General features: G+C 34.7%; 2 protein-coding genes across 2 annotated transcripts in view; one reads left to right on the top strand and one right to left on the bottom strand.

Moving 5' to 3' along the window:
- IMMP2L (inner mitochondrial membrane peptidase subunit 2) overlaps positions 1-26,765 on the bottom strand; it is a 393,363-nt gene that overhangs the window by 238,121 nt on the left and 128,477 nt on the right. The gene's annotated exons all lie outside the window — the stretch shown is intronic.
- On the top strand, positions 461-2,587 carry LRRN3 (leucine rich repeat neuronal 3). Its single transcript, XM_062491102.1, has one exon. It carries the CDS (start codon positions 461-463, stop codon positions 2,585-2,587), a length of 2,127 nt encoding a protein of 708 aa, XP_062347086.1.

The raw sequence follows: 26,765 nt of genomic DNA, 5'->3' as shown, positions 1-26,765 counted from the left end.
ATTTTCTTTTCTTACTTGCAATAATTAACAGTAGAGAGCAAAAGATGGCTAAATTAATTTATAACTTTATAGGTTCTTATACTAATTATTTCCTCTTCTTGTATTTTAGGTCATCCTGTCATTCCTGCAAACACTAATCAGTCATGGAATTTGAAGTTAATACTACTAAATAAATGAATTGTTTAATCTCCTATGACCATCTATACATACTTCATCTTCACAAAGCTCATCAATTTTATGTCAACAAGGACAAAGTGACCTTCATTTCCACAAAATGCTTCTTACTACTGGACAAGTTGGTTACCAATTTATCACTTATACTCAGGAAGGAAGTCCTTCATGATTGTCATCTGATAAATGCAAGATTGTGCTTTATTAATTGACCAGGTCATACTGAATTCCAAGACCATAACTGTGGAATACTAAAGGGTCTCTTGCTTTCCTGAACATTCGAGCTAAGATGAAGGACCTGCAACTCAAAATTAATTTACTGCTTGGTCTAGTTACCACTGCTCTACTACAAGCTGTAGGAAGAAAGGCAGACTGCCCCGAGTCATGTATATGTGAAATCAGACCATGGTTCACCCCCAGGTCTGTCTACATGGAAGCACCAACAGTGGACTGTAATGATTTAGGCCTTTTTCATTTTCCAGCTACACTGCCTGCTGACACACAAGTCCTACTTCTACAAACTAATAATATTGTAAAAATTGAACAGTCAGTAGACCTCCCAGTGAATTTAACTGGTCTAGATTTATCTCAGAACAATTTAGCCTCGGTGACCAGTATTAATCTTAGAAAGATACCACAGCTGCTTTCGGTGTACCTTGAAGAAAACAAACTTACTGAACTCCCTGAAGAATGTCTCTCTGGACTCAACAATTTACAAGAACTTTATATTAATCATAATCTGCTTTCTGTGATTGCACCAGGAGCTTTCATAGGCCTCAATAACCTTCTCAGACTTCATCTCAATTCAAATGGCCTGCAAGTGATCAACAGAAAGTGGTTTGAAGCTACTCCTAATCTTGAAGTTCTCATGATTGGAGAAAACCCAATAATCAGAATTGAAGACATGAACTTCAAGCCTCTTAGCAATCTGCGCAGCCTGGTTTTAGCAGGTATAAATCTCACTGAAATACCAGATAATGCTTTGGCTGGCCTTGACAACTTAGAAAGTATTTCCTTTTATGACAACAGATTTGTTAGAGTGCCCCACATCGCTCTTCAAAAGGCTACAAATCTTAAATTTCTGGATCTAAATAAGAATCCCATTAACAGAATACGACAAGGGGATTTTAGCAATATGCTGCACCTAAAAGAGTTAGGAATTAATAACATGCCTGAACTGATTTCTATAGATAGCCTTGCTGTTGATAATTTGCCAGATTTAAGAAAAATAGAAGCAACCAATAACCCCAGATTATCATACATTCACCCCAATGCATTCTACAGACTCCCCAAGCTGGAATCACTCATGCTCAACAGCAATGCGCTGAGTGCCCTGTACCGCAGTACAGTGGAATCCCTGCCTAACCTCAAAGAAGTCAGTATACACAGCAATCCCATTAGGTGTGACTGTGTCATCCGCTGGATTAATATGAATAAAACAAACATTCGTTTCATGGAGCCAGAGTCCCTGTTTTGTGTAGACCCTCCTGAACTCCAAGGTCAGAATGTGAGACAGATACACTTTCGAGAAATGATGGAAATCTGTCTTCCCCTGATAGCTCCTGAAAGTTTTCCATCTACACTGGATTTAAAAGCTGGCAGCCATATTTCTTTGCACTGCAGAGCAACAGCAGAACCAGAACCTGAAATCTACTGGATAACACCATCAGGACACAAACTTTTGCCTAATACTGTCTCTGATAAGTACTATATTCATTCTGAAGGAACGTTAGATATAAGTGATGTAACACAAAGAGAAAGTGGTTTATACACATGCATAGCAACAAATTTAGTTGGGGCAGACCTAAAGTCAGTCATGATTAAAGTGGACGGCTCTTTCCCTCAGGAACACAATGGATCTTTAAATATTAAAATAAAAGACATAAAATCTAATTCTGTTTTGGTTTCATGGAAAGCAAGTTCTAAAATTCTGAAGTCTAGCGTTAGATGGACAGCCTTTCTGAAAGCTGAAGACTCCCGGGCTGCACAGAGTGCTCGAATACCATCTGATATAAAGGTATATAATCTTACACATCTAAATCCATCAACTGAATACAAAATTTGTATAGACATTCCCACTGTCTATTCTCAGAATAGAAAACAATGTGTCAATGTAACCACAAAAGGACTGGACTTGGAAGTGAAAGGGTATGAAAAGAACAACATAATAGGATTCCTTGCCTGCCTTGGTGCTCTTTTGGGAATCATCTCTGTGATATATCTCTACAGCTGCATCTCTCAAGATATGAACTCTGGCATTGGACACAGCTATCTAAGGAATTACCTGAAGAAACAATCCTTTTCACTCAATGAGCTTTATCCTCCTCTAATCACTCTTTGGGACATGGGCAAAGAAAAAAGCACAGCAATGGAAGTAAAAGCAACTGTGATAGGTGTACCAACAAATGTGTCATAAATATGTCAGTATATCACTTAATTTCTGAATTAAAAAGCACATGACTGTATTTGTGCTGAATAAAAAGACAACAAGAAAAAATATTTCTCTAAGGCACTAGATTCCTGGATTTTGTTGCTGCCAACAAATGGAATATATATGACTCAGTATAAGAGAAGAATTTTAATTAACTGGCTTCTAAGGGTATTCTACCAACCAAATAAAATTAACTTCATATTCTAGAACTTTCATGGGACTTTTAAGTCTGGAATACAGTGGAAGTAGCCAAGAACATTTTCTGTATTTTTTTTTAAATTATTATATAAAAGTAGTGGAACTGAGCAATACCTCCTCCTGTGCTGTATTACACAAAATAGCCACGAGTTTTTGCAGTGAACAGATATACTAGGGTTGACATATGGTGTAATGAAATGGACAAATTCTGTAGAGTAGACACAGTGAGTATGTGAATTTTTTTTTATGAGAAAATACATTTTTGATTAAAATCAAAATACTTTTTGTCTTGTTTGTTTCTAAAGAAAACACCCCACCATTCTGGGAGTTCTTGTCTGACAATAAACAAACACATTCCAAAGTCTGATAAAATATCTCTTTACATATTCTCCAATTAAAATGCTAATCTGAGCGCAAAAGATATTTTTGCTGATTTTAGGTTGTATAATGTTTCTAACAGAAACGTAAACTTAGTGGTAGTATTTTATCAAATTTTATTTACTCTAAGAACATTATAAAGGCAAAAGGGATGTTGAAGATGACTCCACTTAAACCCACTTTAATTAGATTTCAGCATGGATATTGGTTAATGGTTAATTGGTTAATTGGTTCTTTGATCCTTTTATTTTATACATTTATGTATTTGTGTGAAACACTTCTGTTCTCTTAGCAACATGTGAGCCTGAAGATCTTTATTTCATTATATCTGTATTACGTGATTTTATTCCCACACAGTAGTCTCTTCTAGAGTACATGGCAATACTTTCCATGGCAGTACTGTGAACCACCATCCATATGAATATGACATCTTGGATTTCTACACAGAAACAGCTCCATGATATTAGCCATTTTGTCAAAATCCCCACAGAAACAACAGGTGAGCAGTGGAATTCTTGTGTAGCTTTATATAAAAATTCTTGTGTAGCTGCATATACAACTTATTCCTTCTACAGATATCCTACATAAACCTGAAGCCCTTAGTCCAAATCCACCTTGCAGTTTTAATAGCAAAATGTATATTAACTTGCATTTTTGCACAAACATAAAAAAAGCAGTTTTTTCAGCAAAGTAGAATGTCTTAAAAAAAACAGAAATAACTTAGCTGTGCTAAAGTATGCTTTTTCATAATCTCCTCATTTACATGAAGGCTGTTTTTTTCCTACACAAGGCATAGGGCTAAAATGTTAATCTATTTCTTTAATTGAGATATTTACTGCCTTTAATCGAGGTAGAAACTGATAAGGAGCTGTATGTAATTTCCTCAGAAACATATAAGTATTGTTACAAACCTGTGTTTTCATTTATTTCATAGTTTTCTCTCAGGAATGCATTAAAATGCTTTAATGCATTAAAAGCAGTACTTACTGGTTATGCAAATGAGAAAAGAGCAGAAATAGATTAACTTTTCTTTGGCATTTGACAGCAAACCTCATTTTGAAATGTACCACTAATGAAAGAGAGAAGGCAAACATAAATATTTGAAATATCTGGCTGGGAAATACCCAAAATATAATACTGAAAAAAAAAGAAAAAAGTGATATAAATTAATTAATTTTATCAGCTACTAGCCTTAAAGATAATGTTTTATTCATAAAAAGAATAAGCATTTACTTTTTGGTGAAAAATGTTCTGCCGTTTAAAAAATAAATTGCAGTATTTCACCGGCTAACACAGCTAAATGCTACCTTATATAGGAATATTTCAGTTTCTAGTTTAGCTAAAATGCTGTGAAATCATAACTCAAAAAAGCAGCTATAAAACCTAGATAAGAGATTGGAGAAAAATATGTTAATTTATATCCTAAAAGGAAATTTCCATTTCCAAAACTGTCTAATAAAACTTATTCTGCTTGTGTAGCCTGAAGTAGAGACCTCAAGATAACTTAAAATAGAAATTGAGATTCTTCCCACAATCTTGTGCTGGCCAGTAAGACACAATGATCAACAATAATCTTATAAGATATTCTTTTTATCTGAAGCCAGAAGAAACATTTCTGGAAAAGGTTGCTATATGGTACAGAAAATAAGTTCACATACCAGACAATTCTAGGAGAGCTGCGAGAAAAAAATCTGAAAAGCAACCTTCTGTCAGACATAAGGAAGAAACTAATTCTTATTACTGAACTGAATAGAGTGGATGTGTGGCACTGACAAGACAAGAAATTTTACATGGAGTAAAGTATACAGTAAGTATGAAAAGTTCATTGCTAAAATGGAATAGAGGAGACAGCCATTAAACACAACCCAGAAGAGCCAAAAAGAGACTGAAAATTTACCCCATGCTAAAGATTAGGAAACATACCTGAAAAAATATTAACAATTGCATCCAGCTCTTGTAGAGGTCAGAAACCAGATGAGTAGAAATATATCCAGAGTCAAAAATAAACCCTGGTATTGCCTACTAGGTAGGAAAAAAACCCCTCAGATCTTTCTGAAATACAGCTTTTGGTAGGTCAGTTGACTGATGTACCAAATGTCTAATTTGAATAGCTTTTCCTTTAATACCATTGGAAATAATTGGAACCAGTTTTCTCAGGAAAAGACTACACAGATACTCAGGGAAAATGCTAAACTACAACAAAAAAAGAGAAGCATGGTCAAAACAGGAGAAAGACAATCTAAACATTCAGTAAACATGAAATCAAGACAGAGAACAAAAATTAATCTAGATGACAAAGTTTGTGAAAATTAAAGGAAAAAACCACCAAACTTCATTCCCACATGACAACTACAGAAGTTAGATATTAAACAAGATAATTGCAATTAGTCATTTATATGGATAAATTCAATATATTACTGGAACTTGGCAAGCTTTGCATGATTGGAATGTTAAAATACACAATCATAAGCTGTCTAGTCAGAACTGTGCTTTGAAAATGAGACCTGAGCTATTTACTTCACCTTCAATAAAAATTCTAAAGGACTTGCATCCTCTTCAATGTTTCCATTATAGGGCAGTGTGAAAATGAAGTACAAGACTATATTCTGTCCATGGTTAGCTGCACTTCACTATTCTGAGACAAAATGTACAAGCAACCTTGGTAAACAGCATAGGCATACAGTAAAACTTGTATGAATAATGAAAATGTACCCTATGTTGTGCGACTGACTATGGTTATGTTATTTTTCAGGTTACATTAAGTAGTGATTCATTTCTACAGTCAGGGTGACCAAAAAGAGATAGAAGGTTAAGCCAATTGGACATCATATTTAAAAGACTTAAAAAACTTTAAATAAATGTGTTGTACATCTACCTACTCAACTACAATATGGTTAGAGAGATATAAAGCTGCAGATATACTGAAGTACTTTCAAAGCAACCAAGTCTTTTATTAAGCTGGTCATTCCTTCCTTCAGACAAAGCTGAAAACTACAAATTAAATTCCTCTTTCAGGTAAAAAAGTGCTTTTTACAAATGTCTCTCACTTGCTCATATTTCTGTCTCTCAGCTTCAATTATTTTTAGACCCTTTTTCCCAAAGCCCTTTTCTTTGCCTTGATGAAAATTCTCTGTTCCTTTCCATCCTCCCTGTGGGTTCTTTGTTTATTTCCTGCTACTATTGTTGCCAGACTGTCACATCATTTCCAGCACTTCCAGTAAGGACAGATGTTGTCTGACTTATTAAAAAATTATCAATGAAACATAATACTTGGAGGCAAAATATTTGAATAGAGAAATACAACTATTGAAGAAAGATCTCATATTCTTAGAGAAGAACCTAGTTGTAAAGGTGATCAGGTAATGCGACAAAGTGTCTCATGAGGAAACAAATCAGAAATAATGCAACAACATTCAGAAGAAAATATGGAAGTTAGATAAAGCTGGAAGGGCATGCAATTTGGGCAGATGGCCTATTCCTGATCCTAAAATAGCTGATATTCTTTTTACATTACTGTTTAGATAAGTGGAAAACAACCCCATCTGCCTCACCCTTACATATCTATTATTCGTTATCCATGTTGATGACAATTTCACACTGTGCTCCAAATAACCATAATGCTTTTGTGAATCACAAAAGTACATTAAATTCAGTGCTGGTGTCTTTGTCTACACACATTTCTTCCTGTCCAGACCTAGATTCCATAAAGAAAGCCTTTCAGCATTCATACACTACACTTTACAGGTCAAAGTTTACAGTTTTGTCATTTACCATGTGAGCACAAGTCAGATTCCTTGAGACAGCTGTTGGGAATAACTTTTTTCTTTTTGGTATGAAATTTTACTCTCTGCTGTTAACATTCATAACTTCTTTCCATTTATCTCTAGCATGAATGTCAGCTAAACTTAAAAACATCGAGCTGAATACTTTATAACACCAGAGAAAGTGGTTTGTTGTCTGAAGTCTGCTAAAGACAGCTAAAACACACTTTTGACATAATGGTGGAATGATTTCATAGGACACAGAAACAGATGATGAAGATCATCTATTCCTGAATATTCCAACATTTAAATGGAATATAAAGTGGCTACAAATAGAGTCAGAATGATCACTTAAATTAAATGCAAAGTGCCCAATAACTATGCCAGATAAAAAACCCCAACCATTTAGAGTTAGTCTCACTATAGTAAAGGAACAGCCATCATTAAATTAAAAGTAATCAGCTATGTTTTTCCTTCTGTACCAGGTAATAAAGGGATTAAGTTAATTTTTCACTATCAAGTATAGTCTCTTAGATTAATTTTGCCTTAACAATTAATATAAAATGGGATATTAAAGTCTCACATAATTTATTTCATAAATGCTTTGAGTTATTCATAATAAGTGCATGTCCATTTTTAGCAAACTAAGTGCTATACTGAATATTCATGTGTTACACAGTGCATTCCAAAATATGGAATAGTGCTTTCTCCTAAAATATCTGCTTGCACAATTTAAACTATCAATACCTAAAATATAAAGCACATGCACACCACTATCCCAATTCCATTTATTCTACAGGAATGTAAAGAGATTTCTTTACTCAAGCTAGGATGAGCTGTATCCCCAGGAACTGCAGACTTTTATTTTGACAAGTTCACAGTAGTACTGACCAATGTCACAACACTTAAAAATGTATCATGTCCAATTCACCTTGTCACCTTTCAGGCTGTTTAAGTCCAATTAAAAATTACTTCCCTTTCTACCTTCCAAGAAATTCAACCTCTCTTACACCCTTCACATTTCATTCCTTCACTCAGCAATCACCTACTGTTTGCTCTTACACAAAATTACATCAGCAGCAGCCTTTTTAACTGTTTTCTACTTTATTAATACTTCATCTTTTCCCCAGCCTACTATGAACTAGGCTACCTCCAGAGTATCCTACCTTCTAGACTACTTCTAGAATATTCTTCTCAATGACATTTGTTATCATTTTGTAATTATCAATGACATGAGAGAAAAATCCCAGGAAAAAAAAGAACAAAAACTGAAATGCTCTATGCATTACAAGGCAAATTTCAAGCGTAGCAAGAGGAAAATTGCAACCCTGAAAACTCTGCATTCCATTCCCCAACCTACTTCAGCAGTCTGCTCTGCTTTAATAGTACTATCATAACTAAAGTTCCTCCTTGGTCTTAGGAAAGCTGACTAGAATGTGGAGGATTTCCACAACATCAGGTAGAGTAATTTGAAGTTATTTGTAGCTTTTGCCATATCTGGATTATTAGAAAAAGAAAACAGAAAGAGAATAATCTTATTATTCATCCAGCCTTTCAAATTGTACATAACAGTTTGTAAGCATATACCTACAAAGACATCACACCAAAGCACATACACCAAGGATTAAACACCTCTGCAATTAACTAAAGGTTTAGAAAAAAGAAACGGAAGTATATTGTCAAAGGACTTAAATCTTTTCTCTACCACACTGAGAAGTAGACAACTACCCACCAGTACTTCCTCATCTAGTGAAAGCATTTAGGTGTACAATTTCCACTGAATTTAACAAATGCTACTCTCCAACCTGTTAAGGTGGTTCAGACATTATAAAGTATGCCCAAAAGCTTGGCCATGTGAACCTGTCCACCTGAGAGTCCCGAAGAATTTTCATTTGCACAGCTCTACTAAAGACAATATAAATGCAATACACATCATACATTTAATTGAAAACATTACATATGTTTTTAATTAAGACAAAATAGGAAATGAACAATATTATTTATTTTAAATGCTTAGAATAGATTGGAGAGCATCTGTTTCAAGATTAAATAATTCAATATCCATCAAAGAAATTCTGGATATTGAAGAAAACTAAGCACCAGGTAAGAAATTGTCTATCTATTCAGATATTATCTAGCTACAAACAAAATAATATACCATACAATATATTCTAAATTACTTTAAAATACCACAAACAATATAGCTTTACCTCAGATTCTTCCTCCTCCTGACCTAAAAGGTTTTCAAAAGTCTGCTCCTGCTATTTATCTCTAACTATAGACAATCATCCTACAGATTTTGTTAGGCTTCAGCTTGTTTTCTTTTTCCTTTTGTCTCCTTCTTTTGAACTTTTTTTTGCTTATATTATGCTACACATGGAAATTCTCTGTTCTTGTATGTAGTACATTATGATCCCACTATCAGCATTTCTTTTTTTATCATTCTAGCAAAGTACTCTACTTTTGTCTTGCCAAAATTTGTCTTCCACCACACTGGTTGTGTTTAAATAATCCAAATGCTTCTTGCTAAAACACTTAAATTAAAATGACGAACTTTATGTATAGTGTGATGACTTTGTGGTGAGAAGGGGTTTACCTTAAACAGATGCCTGAAACCTTTCTGAAAATATTCAGAAAATTGACAGAATATAAGAAAGAAAAAAAATACTTCAACCAAAAAATGGTACATTAGAAACCTTCATATTCTGCTAACAAATAAAGTGCAGACTATGTAAGTGTTACAGGTAAAAATGAGGAAAAATCAGAAAGTTTAGATACTCAAAGGGAGATAAGTGAGCTGATAAAACCAATTGTAACATAAGATGGAACAAACACTTTAGAATAAACCAGAAAAGAGCTGTAAAATTGTGGCCAAAGGGGCCAAAACTGCTGAAAGAACAAGTCTGCAACATGATCAAATCACTAAATAAGCGAAAAAATAAGTTGAATTAACAAAGAGGTGCTACAAGTAGGTTTAAAGACAATGAAGGAGGCAAGTAGGATAGATAAAAGGTAGAAGAAAGAAAAGAAACAAGTGAAGGCATTGGGCCTAACAGCCCATCCTGGAAACACAATAATTAAACATAACAATAGACTAGTCAGTAGTGAAGCAAATTTTAAACAAGAAGAAGTGACAGTATTATCAGAAGTTAAGAAAAACTATGGCTAAAGACATAAAGAAAGACTCAAGGAAAACAAGTGAGCTTGAAGATACCATGAAATACATATATAAAAGTTTCAAATTAAGACAAGACTTAACAAAAGTGGGGAAGAAAAAGACAGCAGCCCTATGTGCTTTGATTTGGTCAAAAATATTTAGTACAGAAAAAAGCTAATGCTAAAGGGACAAACTATAACTTCCACACCTTATGATCATGTGTCAAGAAAAAAGTTACAATACTAATTGCACAACAAGAGCAAAAATATTTATTAGAAAGTGAAAAAAGTGCTTAAGCAATGACAAAAGAGCATGTTGAGAAATTCTGGCTAATATGCAGAAGGCAGTGACAGGTAGTCTCATTTGGGAGGTTTCATTCAGAAGACAACTGAAAGCTGATAACCCTGTGTTATTAAGCAAAATACTTTCATAAGGAAATCTCAGAGGGAAGGAGACACTATAGCCTCTAATTAGAGAGCTCAAGGTCCAGGAGCTGCTTAACTGTATCAATTATAATGCCACTAATAACCAATTAAGATTTGTGATTTTTCTAAATATTACAAGAGCCAAAGAAATATCAAGTATTGTTTCTAAGAAGCCTCAAAGTACTTTAAAAATAATTAATTCTGAAGGATTAACTACAAAATCCATTTTAAGGCAACAATGAAAGACACTATAAGGTATTTGAATTTGTTTTAAATGATGTTGAAAGCAAGTGTATGCTGCCAAAAAAAGAAGCCAATCATTACATAGAATAAAAGCCTGAAGAAAAAGAAAAGGAAAGACCAAGAGCAGAGGGAAAAACAAAGAAAACAAAATCAATTAAATTAAGAGGAGAAAAGAGTGAAGACAAGAATGATTCTGTTTAAAATTAAGTTATGAAAGTGAAGTTAATATATATAAGTTACATACTAAAATAATGACCAACGCAAAAGAGTCAGTCAGAATATAGTAACAGAAATGTAGTTTTTTGAAAAATAATTTTTTAAAACCTGTTTTAAAACTCTTAGCAAACTAACTGATAAAATCAATGAAATCGAGGAAGTAAGAGAGACTGAATAAGCCAGCTAGGTGTCTGTATCTAAAACAGAGCTGATCTGCTGAATCTCTGACAATGTATTTACAAGTAAAGCTCCCTCTCTGGTGCAGTTTGGAGAGATCTGAAATAGGAAATCCTTCAAGGGTTTTCTAGTCCAGGTCCAAGTACATTTGGACATTATTAGTTTGACAGAAAGGCACACTAATATCACTCCCATGCAGATTGTATACACAAAGGTGCTAAAATACACAGTGCTAGCCATGGTAGTCTAGACAATATCACTCCACACTCAAGGAGTAGAGGTCAACGATTTGTACTGGTTTGAGATAAGTTGCAAGTGTTGTTCCTCAGGCTTCTACTCTGGGATTTAATTTGCTTATTAATGACCTGGAGGAGACAAAATCCTTATCAATCTGACAATACTAATTTGGAGAACACAGTCAATATATTTAACCACAGGGTTGACATTTAGAGGAATCTAAAAACGCTGGAGAATTAGGCCAACAGGTGTTGAAATGCAATGGCGAAAACAGACTGACATGAAATTCAGCAAGGACACATGTAAAGTCCTGCACCTAGAGTGGACTAACACCTGAGTGAGTTCCAACCTGTGACTGCCTCGCTGGATAGCAGCTCTGCTGAAAATGACCTGGGGCTTCTAAGCACAGTTGGCTAACTGGATACTGGGCTGTACTAACACGGAACTAATAGAAGAGTGAGGAAAAGAACGCCCCTTCATTCAACACTTGTTAGACTACCTCTAACAAGTAATACTGTGTCTAATTTTGGATGCCTAATTGCACAGCCCCATATGAGATGTTGATCAAGGTAGCAAGCTTGGCAGGAGGTTCCTGAAATGTCAAGAGTCAGAGCCCTACTCCTAAGAAGAAATTCTGAGCTGGGCTTGTTCAGCCTGGGAAAAAACAGGTTTGAGAAGAATAAGTAGCAACCCTTCTGTATCTAAGAGATGGCTACTGAGAGGAGAGAATCAGGCTCATTACTGAGGGGCACAGCAGGAAAATGAGTGACAACAACCTAAAACAGAATTTAGGGGGAAGGGAATTTAACTAGATATAGGAAAAATAAATAATTATGAGGAAAAAAATCTTGGGAATAGGTTGCAGAGATATGGTATGCAATTATAAGGAAAATTATCTGAGTCATAATTTACCCTGTTTGAGTATAAGGTTCAATAGATGACTTATCTTCTAACCTGAATAATTCTGCAGAGGAATTTTATCCCCAGTCTATACATGCAATGTAACCTGTTCAGAGAAGCAAAAAGAAATTTAGCTGAAATTACTCTAAAGTTTCACACAGTAATGTCATCGTGCTTTTTTTTTTAATGATTCCAAGAGTTCTTGAAGAGATACAATTTCAGTAGGTGTTTAGGCCTTTTAAATGTCCACATTCTAAAAATATATTCCTAATGCAGACAGCTATTTCCTCTCTTACTCTTTCAACATGTGGCCATACTTTATGTCAAATATATATACTCAACTTTTTTGAACAAAATCTTTAGGAATTTCTTACATGCCTTTTCTCATGCTCTACTATTTTCATTATAATGTTCTTCAACATATCTAAATGGTATTATTTTGCATAAATGGAGAGCAGCCGATGAAAGTGAATATATGAGTTTTCCTTCTTTATTTACTAACACAGACATCAGTAACCAGCTATAACTAGCATATATTTTTCTGAAATGTAAAAAATTTTGAACAAATCCATGAACGGGAGAAAAATATTCAAATTCACAGAACCACAAAATATTCAGAGTTGGAAGGACCCACAAGGATCACCAAGTCCAACTCAAATGAATGTTGTGCGCAGGAACAAAACCCATGTCCTTCCCATTCCTAACACCATGCTCTAATCAACCAACCTAATCTCTCTTCTAAAAAAAACATGTAACTTATGACAGAAAAATCTTTCCTTGTGTACTGTCAATTATTATAAAATTTCATTTCTTTGGGGTATGGTTTTGTTCCGTACCATCATAGAATCCTTTGTGACTTTGCAACTAACTACATCAGCCTCAGGACTCTGGGATGCATCTCATCAGCTCCCATAGACTTATGTACCTTCAGGTTCTTCAGGTGGATGTGGACCTGATCTCTACTTACAGAGCAGGGACTTTGCTTCCCTAATCCCCATTCCACTCTCCATCCACTCCAGAAGCATGGAGAGAGAGGTTGCTATTGAAGACTGAGGCAAAAAAGCTGCTGAGTACCTCAGCCTTCTCTTCCTCTGTTGTTACCAGTTTATCAGCATTGTTTATCAGGGGGTTTACACCTTCTTTACCTTCCTTTTCTGGTAAACGTATGTACAGAAACCCTTCCTGTTATTCTTCATGTACCTTGTCAAATTCAGTTCCAGCTTCTCCTTGGCCTTCCTCACCCCATCCTTGCACAAGTGACCTTCACCTCTATGCTCTTCCCAGGTTACCTGTCCTTCTTTCCACTGCCTGTGGATTTGCTTCTTTGCCTTTAGTTTGACCAGCAGGTCTTCACTCAGCCATGCCAGTGTTTTGCCTTCCTTGCCTTATTGCATGCTCCTGGGCATTTCTACCTCTTGTGCTCTATGGAAGAGTTCCTCAAAGACCTGCCAGCTCTGATCTGCACCCTTGTCCAGGGGTCAGTCTCCCAGGGGATCCTACTGACTATCTACTTGGAGAGCTGAAACTTTGCTTTCCTAAAGTTCAGGGGCCTGACTGTACTGTATACCTTATCCATATCCCTCAGGACTACAAATTCCACTGCATGATCACTGCCACTCAGGCTGCCTCCAACCTTCATGTCCGCACTTAGCTCACATATGTTGGTGACCATCAGATGCAGGAACACATTCCCTCTGCTAGGGCTGTCTTACCTGGCTCAAAAAGTTATGTGGAACATGTTGCCTGGACAAGTTCTGCGCTGTCCATCTTTGGAAGCAAATGAGGTGAAGTTGGATAGTGCTTTGGGCAACCTAATCTAGTGAAAGATAAGCCTGCTCACAGGGTTTGAACTAGGAGACCATTAAATATCACTTCTGACTTGAACCATTTTATGATTCTAAGTAAAAAAGCATAAGGATAAAAGGGGCCACACATGTAAGCCAGTGTCTGGTCAGTACATTTGCTGGCAAAATATTGTACCTGAACACCACAATCTGTCTGTTTTATTAAACTCTGGTCTCAACTATTTTCTGTGTATGTATGCTGCCTAATTTGCGTGTGTGTATGCAAAATCTACTACAGGTTGAAATGAAGCCTCTGTTGGATGAGACATTCCAGAAGGACTGCAGGTCTGGGGGTCCCATAGCTCTTATTGCCAGTAACTGTAACACAGTTCTGGGTATAATAATTGATTGGATAAAACACGTATGTTGTGGATGAGTCTGAATGTGAGCAATAACACATTTTAGCCTGCATCAGTTGGCTCTCTATGCTGCTCATTTTTTGTGCTGGGGCTGACACAGAAACTGTTTTCTCTCTGTATTATCTGTGCAGTCACTTAAGTGTGTCTTGTGCATGGTATGTTTCTGCCTGTGCAGGATGTATGCTTAGCCTCACCACTGGCTGGACCCTGGTAGACAGAACCACAGCAACATCTCATTTATGGCATCAGGACAGGAGCCTCCCTGAGTCCTACAATCCACCAAAGTTGGTAGAAGCAGACTAAAGAAAAAAATCCTGCCAGCAACCTGAAGCTCATAGGATCCACCATCTCTAACACAATTTCTAAGGTTATCCTATGAATGAAAGCATTATAAGTAACAGTATCTGAGGTGATGACTGGTTTAATCCAACAATCACTATATATGTGAATATGTGCTTTTCAAATTTAAAAATAGCTTCTAATAAAAAATATTTCTTTAGAGAACTTTCCCAAGTTTAATCACATTTTTTTCCCCTGTACAGAACAAAATAAACTCTCACACAACATCACCACCACAGGCAATAATAATTGATCAAGGGTAGGCTTATTGGATCTGATGCATGCTGAAAAACACTTTGACTAGTGTTTGTCACTAGTGTTTGGACTTCAAACACCACTGAAATAATTTGCTTTTTAACCACAGGCAAAAGAACTGCCTGTTACTAAAGTGGACAACCTTTGAGATCCTAATAATAATTCAAATTGACAGCACCAATCAGGGTCAAAATGTCCTAAGGAACCAATTCAGGAGAGCCACACCTTAATTAGCTTTTTTTAAAAGAAGCTATTTACATTTTAACTTTTGATATTATAATGCTCTTTCATTTAAAATAATAATTAAACACAGACTTGAATATGGTATCCTCCTCTCACAAAAAGCCAGTTTAGTAAGTTTGTTTGACTACTTCAGTAGTCTGTATCTACAGCTGATGCCCATAATCTTGACATCTTCTCCTAAAGCACTTGCCAAATTTTAAACTGCTACAGTCTAAACTCTACTTTCATCCCTACTCCTGGTATTTTCTTAGCTTCCCTCTGAAACTGAATGGAAAATATGCGAGGCAATGACTTAGTTATATTTAGAGCATCTGTTTCCTAAAATCTTGACTCATATCGGTAGGTCTCCATTAATCCTTGTTCCTCAAACTAACAAATGAATCGTGCTACAGAAGCAATCATTTCCTCCTTTTGTCAAATTGTTAATGAAAGAAGAACATGCAATATTTAAGTCCGTGTTTATTCAAAACCTTTGACTTGTGTAGTCCCCTCCACAGAATCTAGTTTTTAATTCCACTATAAAGCATCAGATAGATAAGTGACAAGGAAATCTCTATTCTCTAGCAGATTCAGGTTCTTCCTGGTCCATACTAGTCAGACCAGTAAGTTCAACTTATTTAATGTAATTTCATACTAAACATGTATTCGGTTGATCATTCATTACAATGAACTTGGTGAGACACTAGCACAGGTTGCCCATAGAGGTGGTGGATGTCTCTTCCCTGGAAACGCTCAAGGGCAGGCTGGATGGACCTCCAGGCAGCCTAATCTAGTTGAAGATGATCCTGCTCATTGCAGAGGGGTTAAACTTAATGTCCTTTAAAGCTCCCTTTGAACCAAAACACTTATATAATTCTTTTTTTTTTAACTCTATGAAAGCTTGATACTTGGATATTATAGTCAAAATAATAACTATAAAGAGTCCTTATTAAATGTTTCACATTAGGAAATATCAAAGCTCTTAAAGATTTTTCATAGTTCTTATTTAGAACTATATAAAAAGTCAAACTATTTGGTAATATTTTTAATTTATTTTTTAATATAATTCACTCTTACACTGATTTCACACAACTGCTTTGTAAATACTGCTAAAAGAACCTCTTCCCCATTTAAGATGGTCCAGTGTCCCTTTTAAAATATTTTCCTAATAAAACAGCCACTTTAATGTGAACTTTATATACAAATTTTAATTGCGTATAGTACAATGAATGCCCCAGTTTCAAACCCAGTTTACAATACTGTAAAATCAATTGTTCACTGAATGACTGCTCATATCCACTCAGCATGAATTACTGCTTTAGAAAGTAGATAGATATTTTTCCCTTGTGCGCAGCACAATACAGTGTATCCAGTTAAAAACAGGAGAGAGAGATCCATATTTTCTAATGCTTATTCAAATTTTGTGTACTAGATATGTCATTTTTTTAATTGCCTCAAGATGTTACACTGAACAATTCTCTCAATTTTTATGAGCTACTAGTTAGCTCATACTTGTTCTCTTCCTTTTATTTAAGGCCAAAGGATTGATTCCTGATCATTTCATAGGAGAATGAGTCATTCACAATCCCTTCCCTACTTTTTACGTATAAAAAATTGCAGATGTATATTTCCTGTAGCATACAATATTGTTATTATAATAACCAGTAACTACTACAAACAATAGAAGTTACAACTTTGACACCCTCATCTAAAACAACAAAATCAACAAAGATCAGCATTAAAATTATGCTTATAAGGTTAATATATGTAAGGACACATTCACACTTTATTAATCTATCAATCACTGACTTTAAGACTTGATACTAGAATAAAGTTTAGCACATACTTAGGCATGTAAGTGCCCATAAACTCAGAACTGAAGCGCTGTGGTGGCTGCATCATTTGTTCCATCAGCTTCTGTTCAGAGTAGAAATCAAGCACCATTACATTCAACATGAGATAGAGTCAAGTGTTCAAAAGATTCTGAGTATATAAATGCACAAGCAGCGTTATCGATGGAAAACCTAACTAAATAAATTTCTCATTCCTAAAAATCAGGAAATTGTAAATTCCACAAACACCCAAAAAACTGATGTACTTTAGTTAAAAGTGTTTTATGAACTATATACAGCTTGGAAAAGGATTTTGGGCAATATACAAGTACTTATTCCACATGGATTGGTAAATTCAATATTAACACTGAAAAAATAATAGCTCTTATATTTACAGTCAGTTAAGCTGCCATGCAACACCTATTTTTTCCCCCTAAGATATTAATATCATAGCATGTCAGAAGATTTTTCTACAAGCAAGAGAAAAAGAGCAGGAAAGGTAAAAATGGCCATTTTAGAAATCAAGTAACTGTAATTACATTGAAGAATCAAGATTTTTTTTCTAGATTAGAGAGTTTGAAAAGGTTAGTAACATGGCTAACAGTAATAACTGCTTTAAATAATAGGCTAAAATTGATGCTTCAAAAAGCCTTACACTCTATACCACCTACAAGGATGCTACAAAAATGGAATTAGCCTTTGAAAACTATTTTGTTGGAATTTAACTCCACAAAGGTATAAATTCAGTGGTATCAGTTTAGCTATCTATATGCAGGCTAAGCAACACAGACACATTAAAAAATGAAGAAGCAGTTTCATTAAACTTTTTCAGACTCTCAATTAAAATTAACTAATCCAGAGGAAGATATTACTTTGAAAAGAATAAGTCTCATGTTCAAGAGTGTTTTTTTATAAATCTCTCTCAATCTTTTCTTTCTTATTCTGATAAAGTGACATGCAATGGCTACATAAGACAACAGAGGTTTAGGAAAATTTTAAAAACCCTGGTGTCAACTATTATCAAAATGACATAAAAAGATGGTCATATTTGGTTTTTATCTTGTGAATTGATCTTAATTATCCCTCTGCATCTTTAGCATGTGTTTAATTTATTTATATTCACAAAATTACTACTTTATTGCAGAATCACTACACAAACACTACTCTTACCATGAAATCAAATTACTACCTTTTGTATAACAAGAAAAATTAATGGAATTTCTAGACAATCAGACCAAAGTATTTTATTTTAAATCACTTTTTAAAAGAAAAGCTCTTGCTAAAGAGTTTATAAATAGCATGTGCTAAACACCCCCATATTTACCATCTAGTATGCATTCAATTTGTTCTTGCTTTCCTCTAAAGAATGGCATTTATGCTGTATTAAATGTATATTTATCAATTCCCTCTATGTATGGTTAAGTACACACAGACTCAGACACAGCTTCAATTTGATCAGGGAGCTACACAGGCACAACATGTCAGCTAAAGGCCATTTATTTAAAATTGCCAATATATCTGCACTTGACAGAATTTGTCTCGGAGCAGAAGGCAGGAAGAAAAAGCAAATAAAGACAGTATTTTATACCTGAGTAATTCTCCTCAGTGTTAGTGATGCCCAGTATTCCAGAAGTTAAGAACACATGTGAAAAAACAAAATTATTAATTACGGAGTTCAGAATTTTGTGGGTTTTGAATTTCTCAAAGTTATCTTTGTTCTTTTGTTTCCAGAAGCAGCAACCAGTACAATTCCATTACCTTCTTTGTAACAATCATTATTTTTAACACTTCTCCAGAGAACATTTTTATTCATCTACTGACCAAATGAACAACTGCAATTTTTAAATCTCTCTTCTCAAGAAAATCCCTCTCTGCATTCATCATTCCACCTGACTATATGGCAATAATAAATTTAATGAATTCACTTAGGAACTCTTAGAGTAACTCAGCTTACTACTTCTTTATTCAGCTGTTACTAATGAATTTTTACATTCCATTAGTCTGCCTATTCACCTTGGCTGTTTTTCTGGAGTTCTTCCATCTTCCATGATACTTTCTCATTGAAATAATTTTATATTGCATATAAATTTTTTCCCTTCTTCAACAGTGTCATTCCTAAACAGCCCAAACATTATAGTAAGATATTAATTTACATAGTGAATTTTTATACTAAGTAAAAAAAAATCTCTCAACCTTACTCGTTCATTTATCTGATCTCTCCAGTCTAATCTTAGAACTACTATCGCAGTATGTAAGTACCATCTGTACAAAACCAATAGAAATAAGGCAATTTTAATGGAGCCTGTCACATTTCCTTGGGAATAATTAAGGTGTCACTTGATCTTGAGAAAGTCTTACTGTAGCAATGAGTCAGAGTTTTTTCTTAAATAATGTAAAAATTTAGATCTACTCTGTCTCTTCTGAGATAATAAAATTTGCATTATTTAATTTTTCTTTATTTGAACTGTTCTCATAATCTTCAACATTTCATAATTTTATATATTTGAAATGTTTGTATTAGTGCTGGCCTGTTACCTGCATCTAGCAAAAGGCCAAATCTTGTTTTTCTGTTCCAACGACAACTCTGGTGGTTATTCAAAGAACTAGTTTGGTCCTTTTCACAAGGAAGGATGTAGATTCAGAATATCAAAAGAAGAAAAGTTTGTGAAAAATAAATAAGAAATTATAACAAAAACTATTCTGCAACAGTAACATGAAATTTGTGCTATTATGTAACACAATTGCTGGGCACAGCAATTTATAATACAAAATAAGATGCGATATCGTCATACACCAGTGTCAAGATTAGAGCAATAAATTTTAGAATTGTGAATTATTTATACATCTCTTGTATTATACAAAACAGCTAAATGAGAAAAGGCATCTGATGAAGGAAATAAATGACATGTAAAATTCTTGTGAGAACACAATCTATTTGTTTCCATGAAGTATTTTACTAATAAGCAGACTGACCAATTGCAGAAGCAAAAGGTGACTCCAGTTTACAGTTGTCACATTTTGATTAAGCCAAAATATGCAAAAAAATACTTTCTGTGTGCTACTAAATTTCAACTGTGGTAGAAATTTTCTATCTTAATTCCCTGCAAACTTTTCATGAATTACCTACTTTTCTTATGGAATTATGTACTGGTAAATTAACCTAACTATAAATAAATTTAACCACTAAAATGGATGCTGCCTTAGAGAAACAAAATCCAGATTTTTTTGTTTACATATAAATTTACTAAATTAATCGCAGTTTAATTTTCATTTGTAGACACTTGTGGAGATCGTCCTGCTCAAATTAAGTTCATAGCTTGATCGGGCTTCTCTTGACCGTCCCTAGAACTCTAAAAAATTTACGGATTTATTGTATCACATATCTTCTTTGAATTCTTTGTGTCCATTTTTAAATTCTTCAGACTACTTTGGACCGTCAAGCGTAGCATTTTCCTGTATCCTACTAGCATACAAACTGATTTTTATATATATATGTGCATATATGTGTATATATATATATAAATAGATATATATTATTGTTTGTTTATTTTTTATATATATATATTGTTCTCAGGAAAACAATTGCAGACACACTAAACTGTCAGTCAGTCACACTAATACATTTTTCTGCACCTGGATATGGAATCTCCTTCTGTTTGAAAATACCAGAAAATTCAGAATTCAGCAAACATTTTTCCAAAGTATATTGCTAGTTACCAATGTTTATAGAAAACAGAAAAGGGTTTTTCTCCACGGTGCTGAGAATATAAAAATATTAGAGAGCATTGAATAACTTTAAAAAAGAGCAGAGGGAATATTTATCTGTTTATTTAAGTCATCAAGCGCTGAAAACTAATTAATGTGGGTATTTTTGTAATGAATCTTGCAACACTACCTTTATCAATGATCTGGACAAGGGGATCAACTGCACCCTCAGTGAGTTTGCAGATGACACCAGGTTGGGTGGAGTGTTGATCTGCTGGAGAGCAGGAAGGCTCTGCAGAGGGATCTGAACAGGCTGGATCCAAGGGCCAAGGACAATTGTATGAGGTACAATAAGAAGTGCCACATCCTGCCCTTGGGTCACAACAAACCCATACAACACTACAGACTGGGGACAGATGGCTGGGAAGCAGCCCAATGGAAAAGGATCTGGGAGTACAGTTTGACAGTCAGCATGAGCCAGCAGCTGAACATGTGACAGCTGTGCCCAGGTGGCCAAGACCAATGGCACCTGGCCTGTATCAGCAATGGTGTGGCCAGCGGGACCAGGGCAGGGATTGTCCCCCTACACTCAGCATTGGTGGGGCCACACCTCAAGTCCTGTGTCCAGTTCTGGGCCCTTCAGTACAAGAAGGACATTGAGGTGCTGGAGCATGTCCAGAGAAAGGCAGGAAAACTGGCGAAGGGTCTGGAGCTCAAATCTTATGAGAAGCAGATGAGGGCTGTTCAGCATGGGAAAAAGGAGGCTCGGAACAGACCTTACAGCTCTGAGAAGAGGTTGCACAGTGTGGGTGTTGGTCTCCTCTACCAAGCAACAAGCAAAAGGACAAGAGGAAGTGGTCCCAAGTAGCACCAAGAAAGGTTTAAATTGAGTTTAGGAAAAAAATTTCATTACTGAAAGGATTGTCAAGCATTGGAACATAGGGCACTGGTTGAGTCACCATCCCTGAGAGTATGCAAAAGACATGTGGATAATGCACTTTAAAGTCATGGTTTAGTGATGAACTTGTCAGTGCTGGGGTTAATGGTTGGACTTAGTGATCTGAAAGGCAATTTCCTACTTATATGATTGTATGATTCTACCATTTCAGGGAATTTTTTCTCTCTAGAAAGACATTTTACCTAAATAGATTCAATAGTAGGTTTATTCTTGATACTAAATTAGGTAACCCTTCTCAAATAATAGTAATTAAAATACTAAAAGAAACAGAATGTTTAGGTGCTCCACTTTAACTTCAAGTGAAGACAAATCAATAGCAACAAACAAAGCAAATTTTTAGGGAGAGGGTGCAGGAGGTTAAATAAAACAAGCTAAATCTAAGGCATAACTTCCCCATTTATGAGAGCCAGGATCCAAAAAATATTGGGAATAGCTCTTGAGGGAGAAGCCTTTCTCAATCATAGTCAGTTCTCAACTATCCATAAGAAAAAAAACAAAGCAACCAAGCCTCTGGATTCCTCATATGGAAATCTAGATATTAAAGAGGGCAGTGAACACAGCCTGCAGAGAGGACACTAAGATACAAGTGGGATAGGCATTTTTGCCTTTTGTCTCTATGTCTAATGAAAGCAGCTCATTTTCAGATCCAAGCAAAACTTTGAAGTAGTACGTATATGTTTTTTTCAGCACTGCAGGTAAAATAATATTGCCCTGTAACTGAGTTGTTTCTGCATGGAATGAGCTTGATGGTTATCTTACAACAGTACTAATAGATTCACAAAGTGATGCTAAATTACTGCCATAATCTAGTCTCGCATCCTACAAATCACACAGCTTCAGTCCCTGAGCTAAAATTACTGGTGAACTACAGAATATAGTTCAAACAGTATATTTTTAAATTAAAATAATAAAAAAATGAGAAAATTTTGTTTCAATATTATGCAAAGTCAAAAGGTCACAATAAAATTGTTGTATTTTTAAATTAATTTATTAAGTTATGAAAAAAAATGCAAAATACCTCCAAACAATATCTGTCACTTGAAACTCTGCAAAACCTCTCATTTTAAACAAATTAGACATTATATCTTTTGAAAAACAAACAGATTTTCATCTAAGAGGGAGATTTAGAAAAAAGATTAACTAAAACTTAATTTATATTTTAACTGTCTAAAAGTACTACCTCCCCATATAAAGAATAGCTTTCTGTTTTGATTTGTATCTATGACATCACCTAAGACACCGCATAAAACATTTAAAGACATTTTTGTTCCTTTTTAATTAAGCAGTCAGGCTCATAGAAAATCTTTATTAGATAGCAGTTTTCTTGAAAAACTGACAAACATAATCAAGGACATCCATTATCAACAGAAATAGTCTTGCTTATTTCTGCCAGGCTTTTTTTTAATCTTTTTTGTCTCATTCCTTTTACTGTCAAATGCTCTTTTCATTGGATTCCATTCAATTCGAGTGGGTGAGGTGGGATAAAAAGTAAAAAAATAAGAAAACTAAGACAAAGATGTTAGGATAATAAAATTAAGAGATGCTTACCTTCCTACCCCTTATAGTATGAACTTTTTAATATTTATCTAGAAAGCAAGTGAAAGGAGCTGTTTCTGTGCAAAATTACTCAGTTTCAGGATTCTGTCAGCCAAAATGCTTTCTCTTCCTTTTCCTATACCTAAACTATTGGTCTTTCTCTTCAGCATTCTACACTCATTTAGCTGTAAGTGTAAATTCCCTATGGGTCCATTAAGTACGTTGCTAGGCAAACAGTCCAGTAGCAACTGTGAAACAGGAGGTTTGGATGGGAGCCAGTTTTATAGGTCACTACACTGTAAACCTTCACATCATTAGAGTAGAAACTAGTCTTGCAAACTGAAACCATTACTACTGATATACTTTCTTTTCTCTGAGAAGACAGTCATTCATACTACACTTTTTCAATAATGGGTATTTCTAAATCAAAGGCATCAATAAGGATAATATTTTTCCATATACTACAAGGGTAAATTCTCTACTAATGTAACGTTTTAATGCTATCTTATCCTGTGTTTAGAAATAATAGTCATTGCCATGTTAGAGATGTACAATTACCATGGGACAAACCTTTATCTTACAAACTCAAAGAGCACAGATATATATATATATATATATAAAAGAGGACTTAACCTTAAGGAAGCAGTATTTTTTCTTTTTTTTTTTTTGGCGTAACAACAATAAGAAAAGGTAGACTTCACACAAAACTTCTTAGTCATATTATCTGATTCAGGAAGGTTCCTTCTCTTTGACTGAAGTATTGTATCTTTGCTGTAATGTAGCATTATCTTGAAAATGAGCATATAAGCCCTTCAGTGATCTTTATATTAATTCAATCACAGAACTCCAGCTGAGAATAACAAACTGCACAGTCCTGCTGATATGACTACAGTGCATTACCCTGTGGAAGACCTGCTGATCTAGTTAATAAGTTCAGAAATAAATGGAAGAGGAAGGTTCCCTGCAGTGGGAATGGTGGGGCAGTTGGAACCTTATGATCTCCAAAGTCCCTTCCAACCAAATTATTCTTTGACTCCATGATCTATGAATATGATCCCAGAAACATGAACATTTCAATAGTGTTGTTTTTACAGGCTGGAAACACAGCAATAAAATCAGCACACAAAATCGCAAAATGAATTAAGACCCACAAGAAGAATGCATGGCTTGGGCATATACATGTTTGGATTTCTTTAGTTAGTATGACATTGGTGTGCTTCTGAGCTGGAGAAACAAAGTGAAGCAAAGAAAAATAAAGCATTTCCTCTGTAAATTTTGCATACACAGGGATTGCTTCAAAATACATATTATTGGAATAAATAATAATGATAAAAAGTCATTGAGAAAGCAAAACACTCATTACATCAATCAGTTCTTGAGTTTGTGTCCTTATTTGCTCTTTATCGGTAACATTTTAACTTTTATAGTCATAGAACTACACCAATAATCCCCAACCTTTATGCTTTCATGCACAAGAAAATGAAAAATAGGTATAAGAAATGGAAATGCATAAGCTGAAAGATCACCACTGTCAAAGGTAAAGAGATCTAAACAGCAACAGTAATGCCAGGGATTTCTCATCACTATCAGGTGAAAGGAAAATAGTGACATTTTTCCAATTAAGCCCTACATAATCTTCTGTACTCCCTAATTTAATGGTCCTTGTATGATTTTTTTTCAGTCTTAACACAATTCTCCATATATATCTACTTCTCTAAGAGTGCTTCAAAAAAATTGAAGTAAAGAAATTGATTGTTATAACATCACTATAATCTTGAAAGAAGGTTTAGAATTTATCCTGTCAAATCCTGAGCAAAAAATGTCAGCCGACAGAGCTATCAGCATTATTTAAGATCTCTGATGTACATCTGTTTTGACTTGAACAAGTAAGATGGTAACTTGGGTTTCTAGTTTGACAGTTTCTGTGTGTTACTTGGGCTATTTTGGAAACAAGATCAGCAGAAGTAGCTCATGACCTCTCTCTGATTTTACTCAAGCAAATTCTTAAATCCATCTAATCTATGTACATAAACAAAGATGCCGGAAGGCTCATTAAAGAACCTCCCTTTTACAAAACCCTGAGTGCTTAAAAAAAGCCTGCTGGGACTAACAACCTGTTTTTCATCTGCTTTTAAAATCTTGGCATTATAATTTGTGTTCAAATGACAAAGATTAGGTACCAGGTACTACTAAATTCCATGTTGATATATGCCTCAGAATGACTAGCAAGTTGTTAAACTGAAGGGCAAAAACTGTTACCTCACCATTGCTAGTTTTACAGGAATTTTGTTAAGAAACTTGATTTACATGTTGTGATAAAAAAGCAAGATGCCATTTGGCTTTAAATATACACTTAAAAATAGAACCATCAGACTGTTAGTGGTGCATTGCCTTTTTTTTGTAGACAAATGTCTAGGCCCTGAAGGCACACAATGGTCTTAAGTGTTCCTACTTGACTCCCCAAAGTTTCCCCTTACTCAGTTCACAGAGTTACTTGCTTGTTTCATTAATATTATTGTCTCTACTTTTCCTGAATTAAGAAAACCAGAAAAACAAAAACAAACAAAAAAATTATTAAACATGAATTTAAGAACAGAAGTTTGAAGCTGTACTGTGGCAGTCCATTTCATCAGAACTTGAGTAGCCTGAGAAATCTATGAATTATGCCCTTGTTGAAAACAATAGCAATGATTAAGTAATTAACTCCTTTCTGTAAATACACAATCTACTTCTTTGGTACATATTTAATACGGAGAAATGAAACCAGTAGCATTAATTTTTGCAAGCAATTTTCTTCTGGAAGTGGATCCAAAAGATGCCTAAAATAGTTCTAAATGTGTGCAGTTGCTGAGATAATATAGTGATGTTAGCACAGACACTGTATAATGTACTTCAGACCACTAGCTGTAACATATTTTTGAAGATAGTGGTATATTAAGAAATTATTTTTTATAAGCTACATGAACCTAAAGAAACTCTGTTGCCTCAAAGAGTTATTTCAGAACCCAAGAAGACTGGAAGAAATATGATTTGGACTCGGATTAAGAAAAACAATATTTTTTCTAAACACGAAGGTTAATAAGTAAAATATATTTTAATAAAGCATAATAGATGAGAATCTTTGCATGTTGCAATACTAAATGGAGTCCACTGCAACTGTCTAGGGTATGCTGCTTAAATCAATAGAATTTAGAGGAAAAACAGCTTTCTAACAGTCAAACACACCTAATCAATATCAGAAGTAATTGAATTACCAGACAGCTCAGATTTCTAAAATGGTCTTTATGAAAGTTTAAAATAATTATACACTTTAAATTAAACCACAATTTATTGTTCAAAAAAAAAAAAATGATGGGAAGACTGAAAATGCATTCAAACAAAATGAACACACTCAAAATATTTGAATTAAATAAAAGTTTTA

This window comes from Cinclus cinclus, chromosome 4 (assembly GCF_963662255.1).
Source record: "Cinclus cinclus chromosome 4, bCinCin1.1, whole genome shotgun sequence".
Lineage (NCBI taxonomy): Eukaryota > Metazoa > Chordata > Aves > Passeriformes > Cinclidae > Cinclus > Cinclus cinclus.
The sequence above is the reverse complement of the archived record's forward strand: the minus strand, read 5'-3'. Positions and strand labels throughout refer to the sequence as shown.

Coding starts and splice junctions, on each gene's coding strand:
- LRRN3 (XM_062491102.1), top strand. CDS start 461: ATGAAGGACCTGCAACTCAAAATTAATTTACTGCTTGGTCTAGTTACC.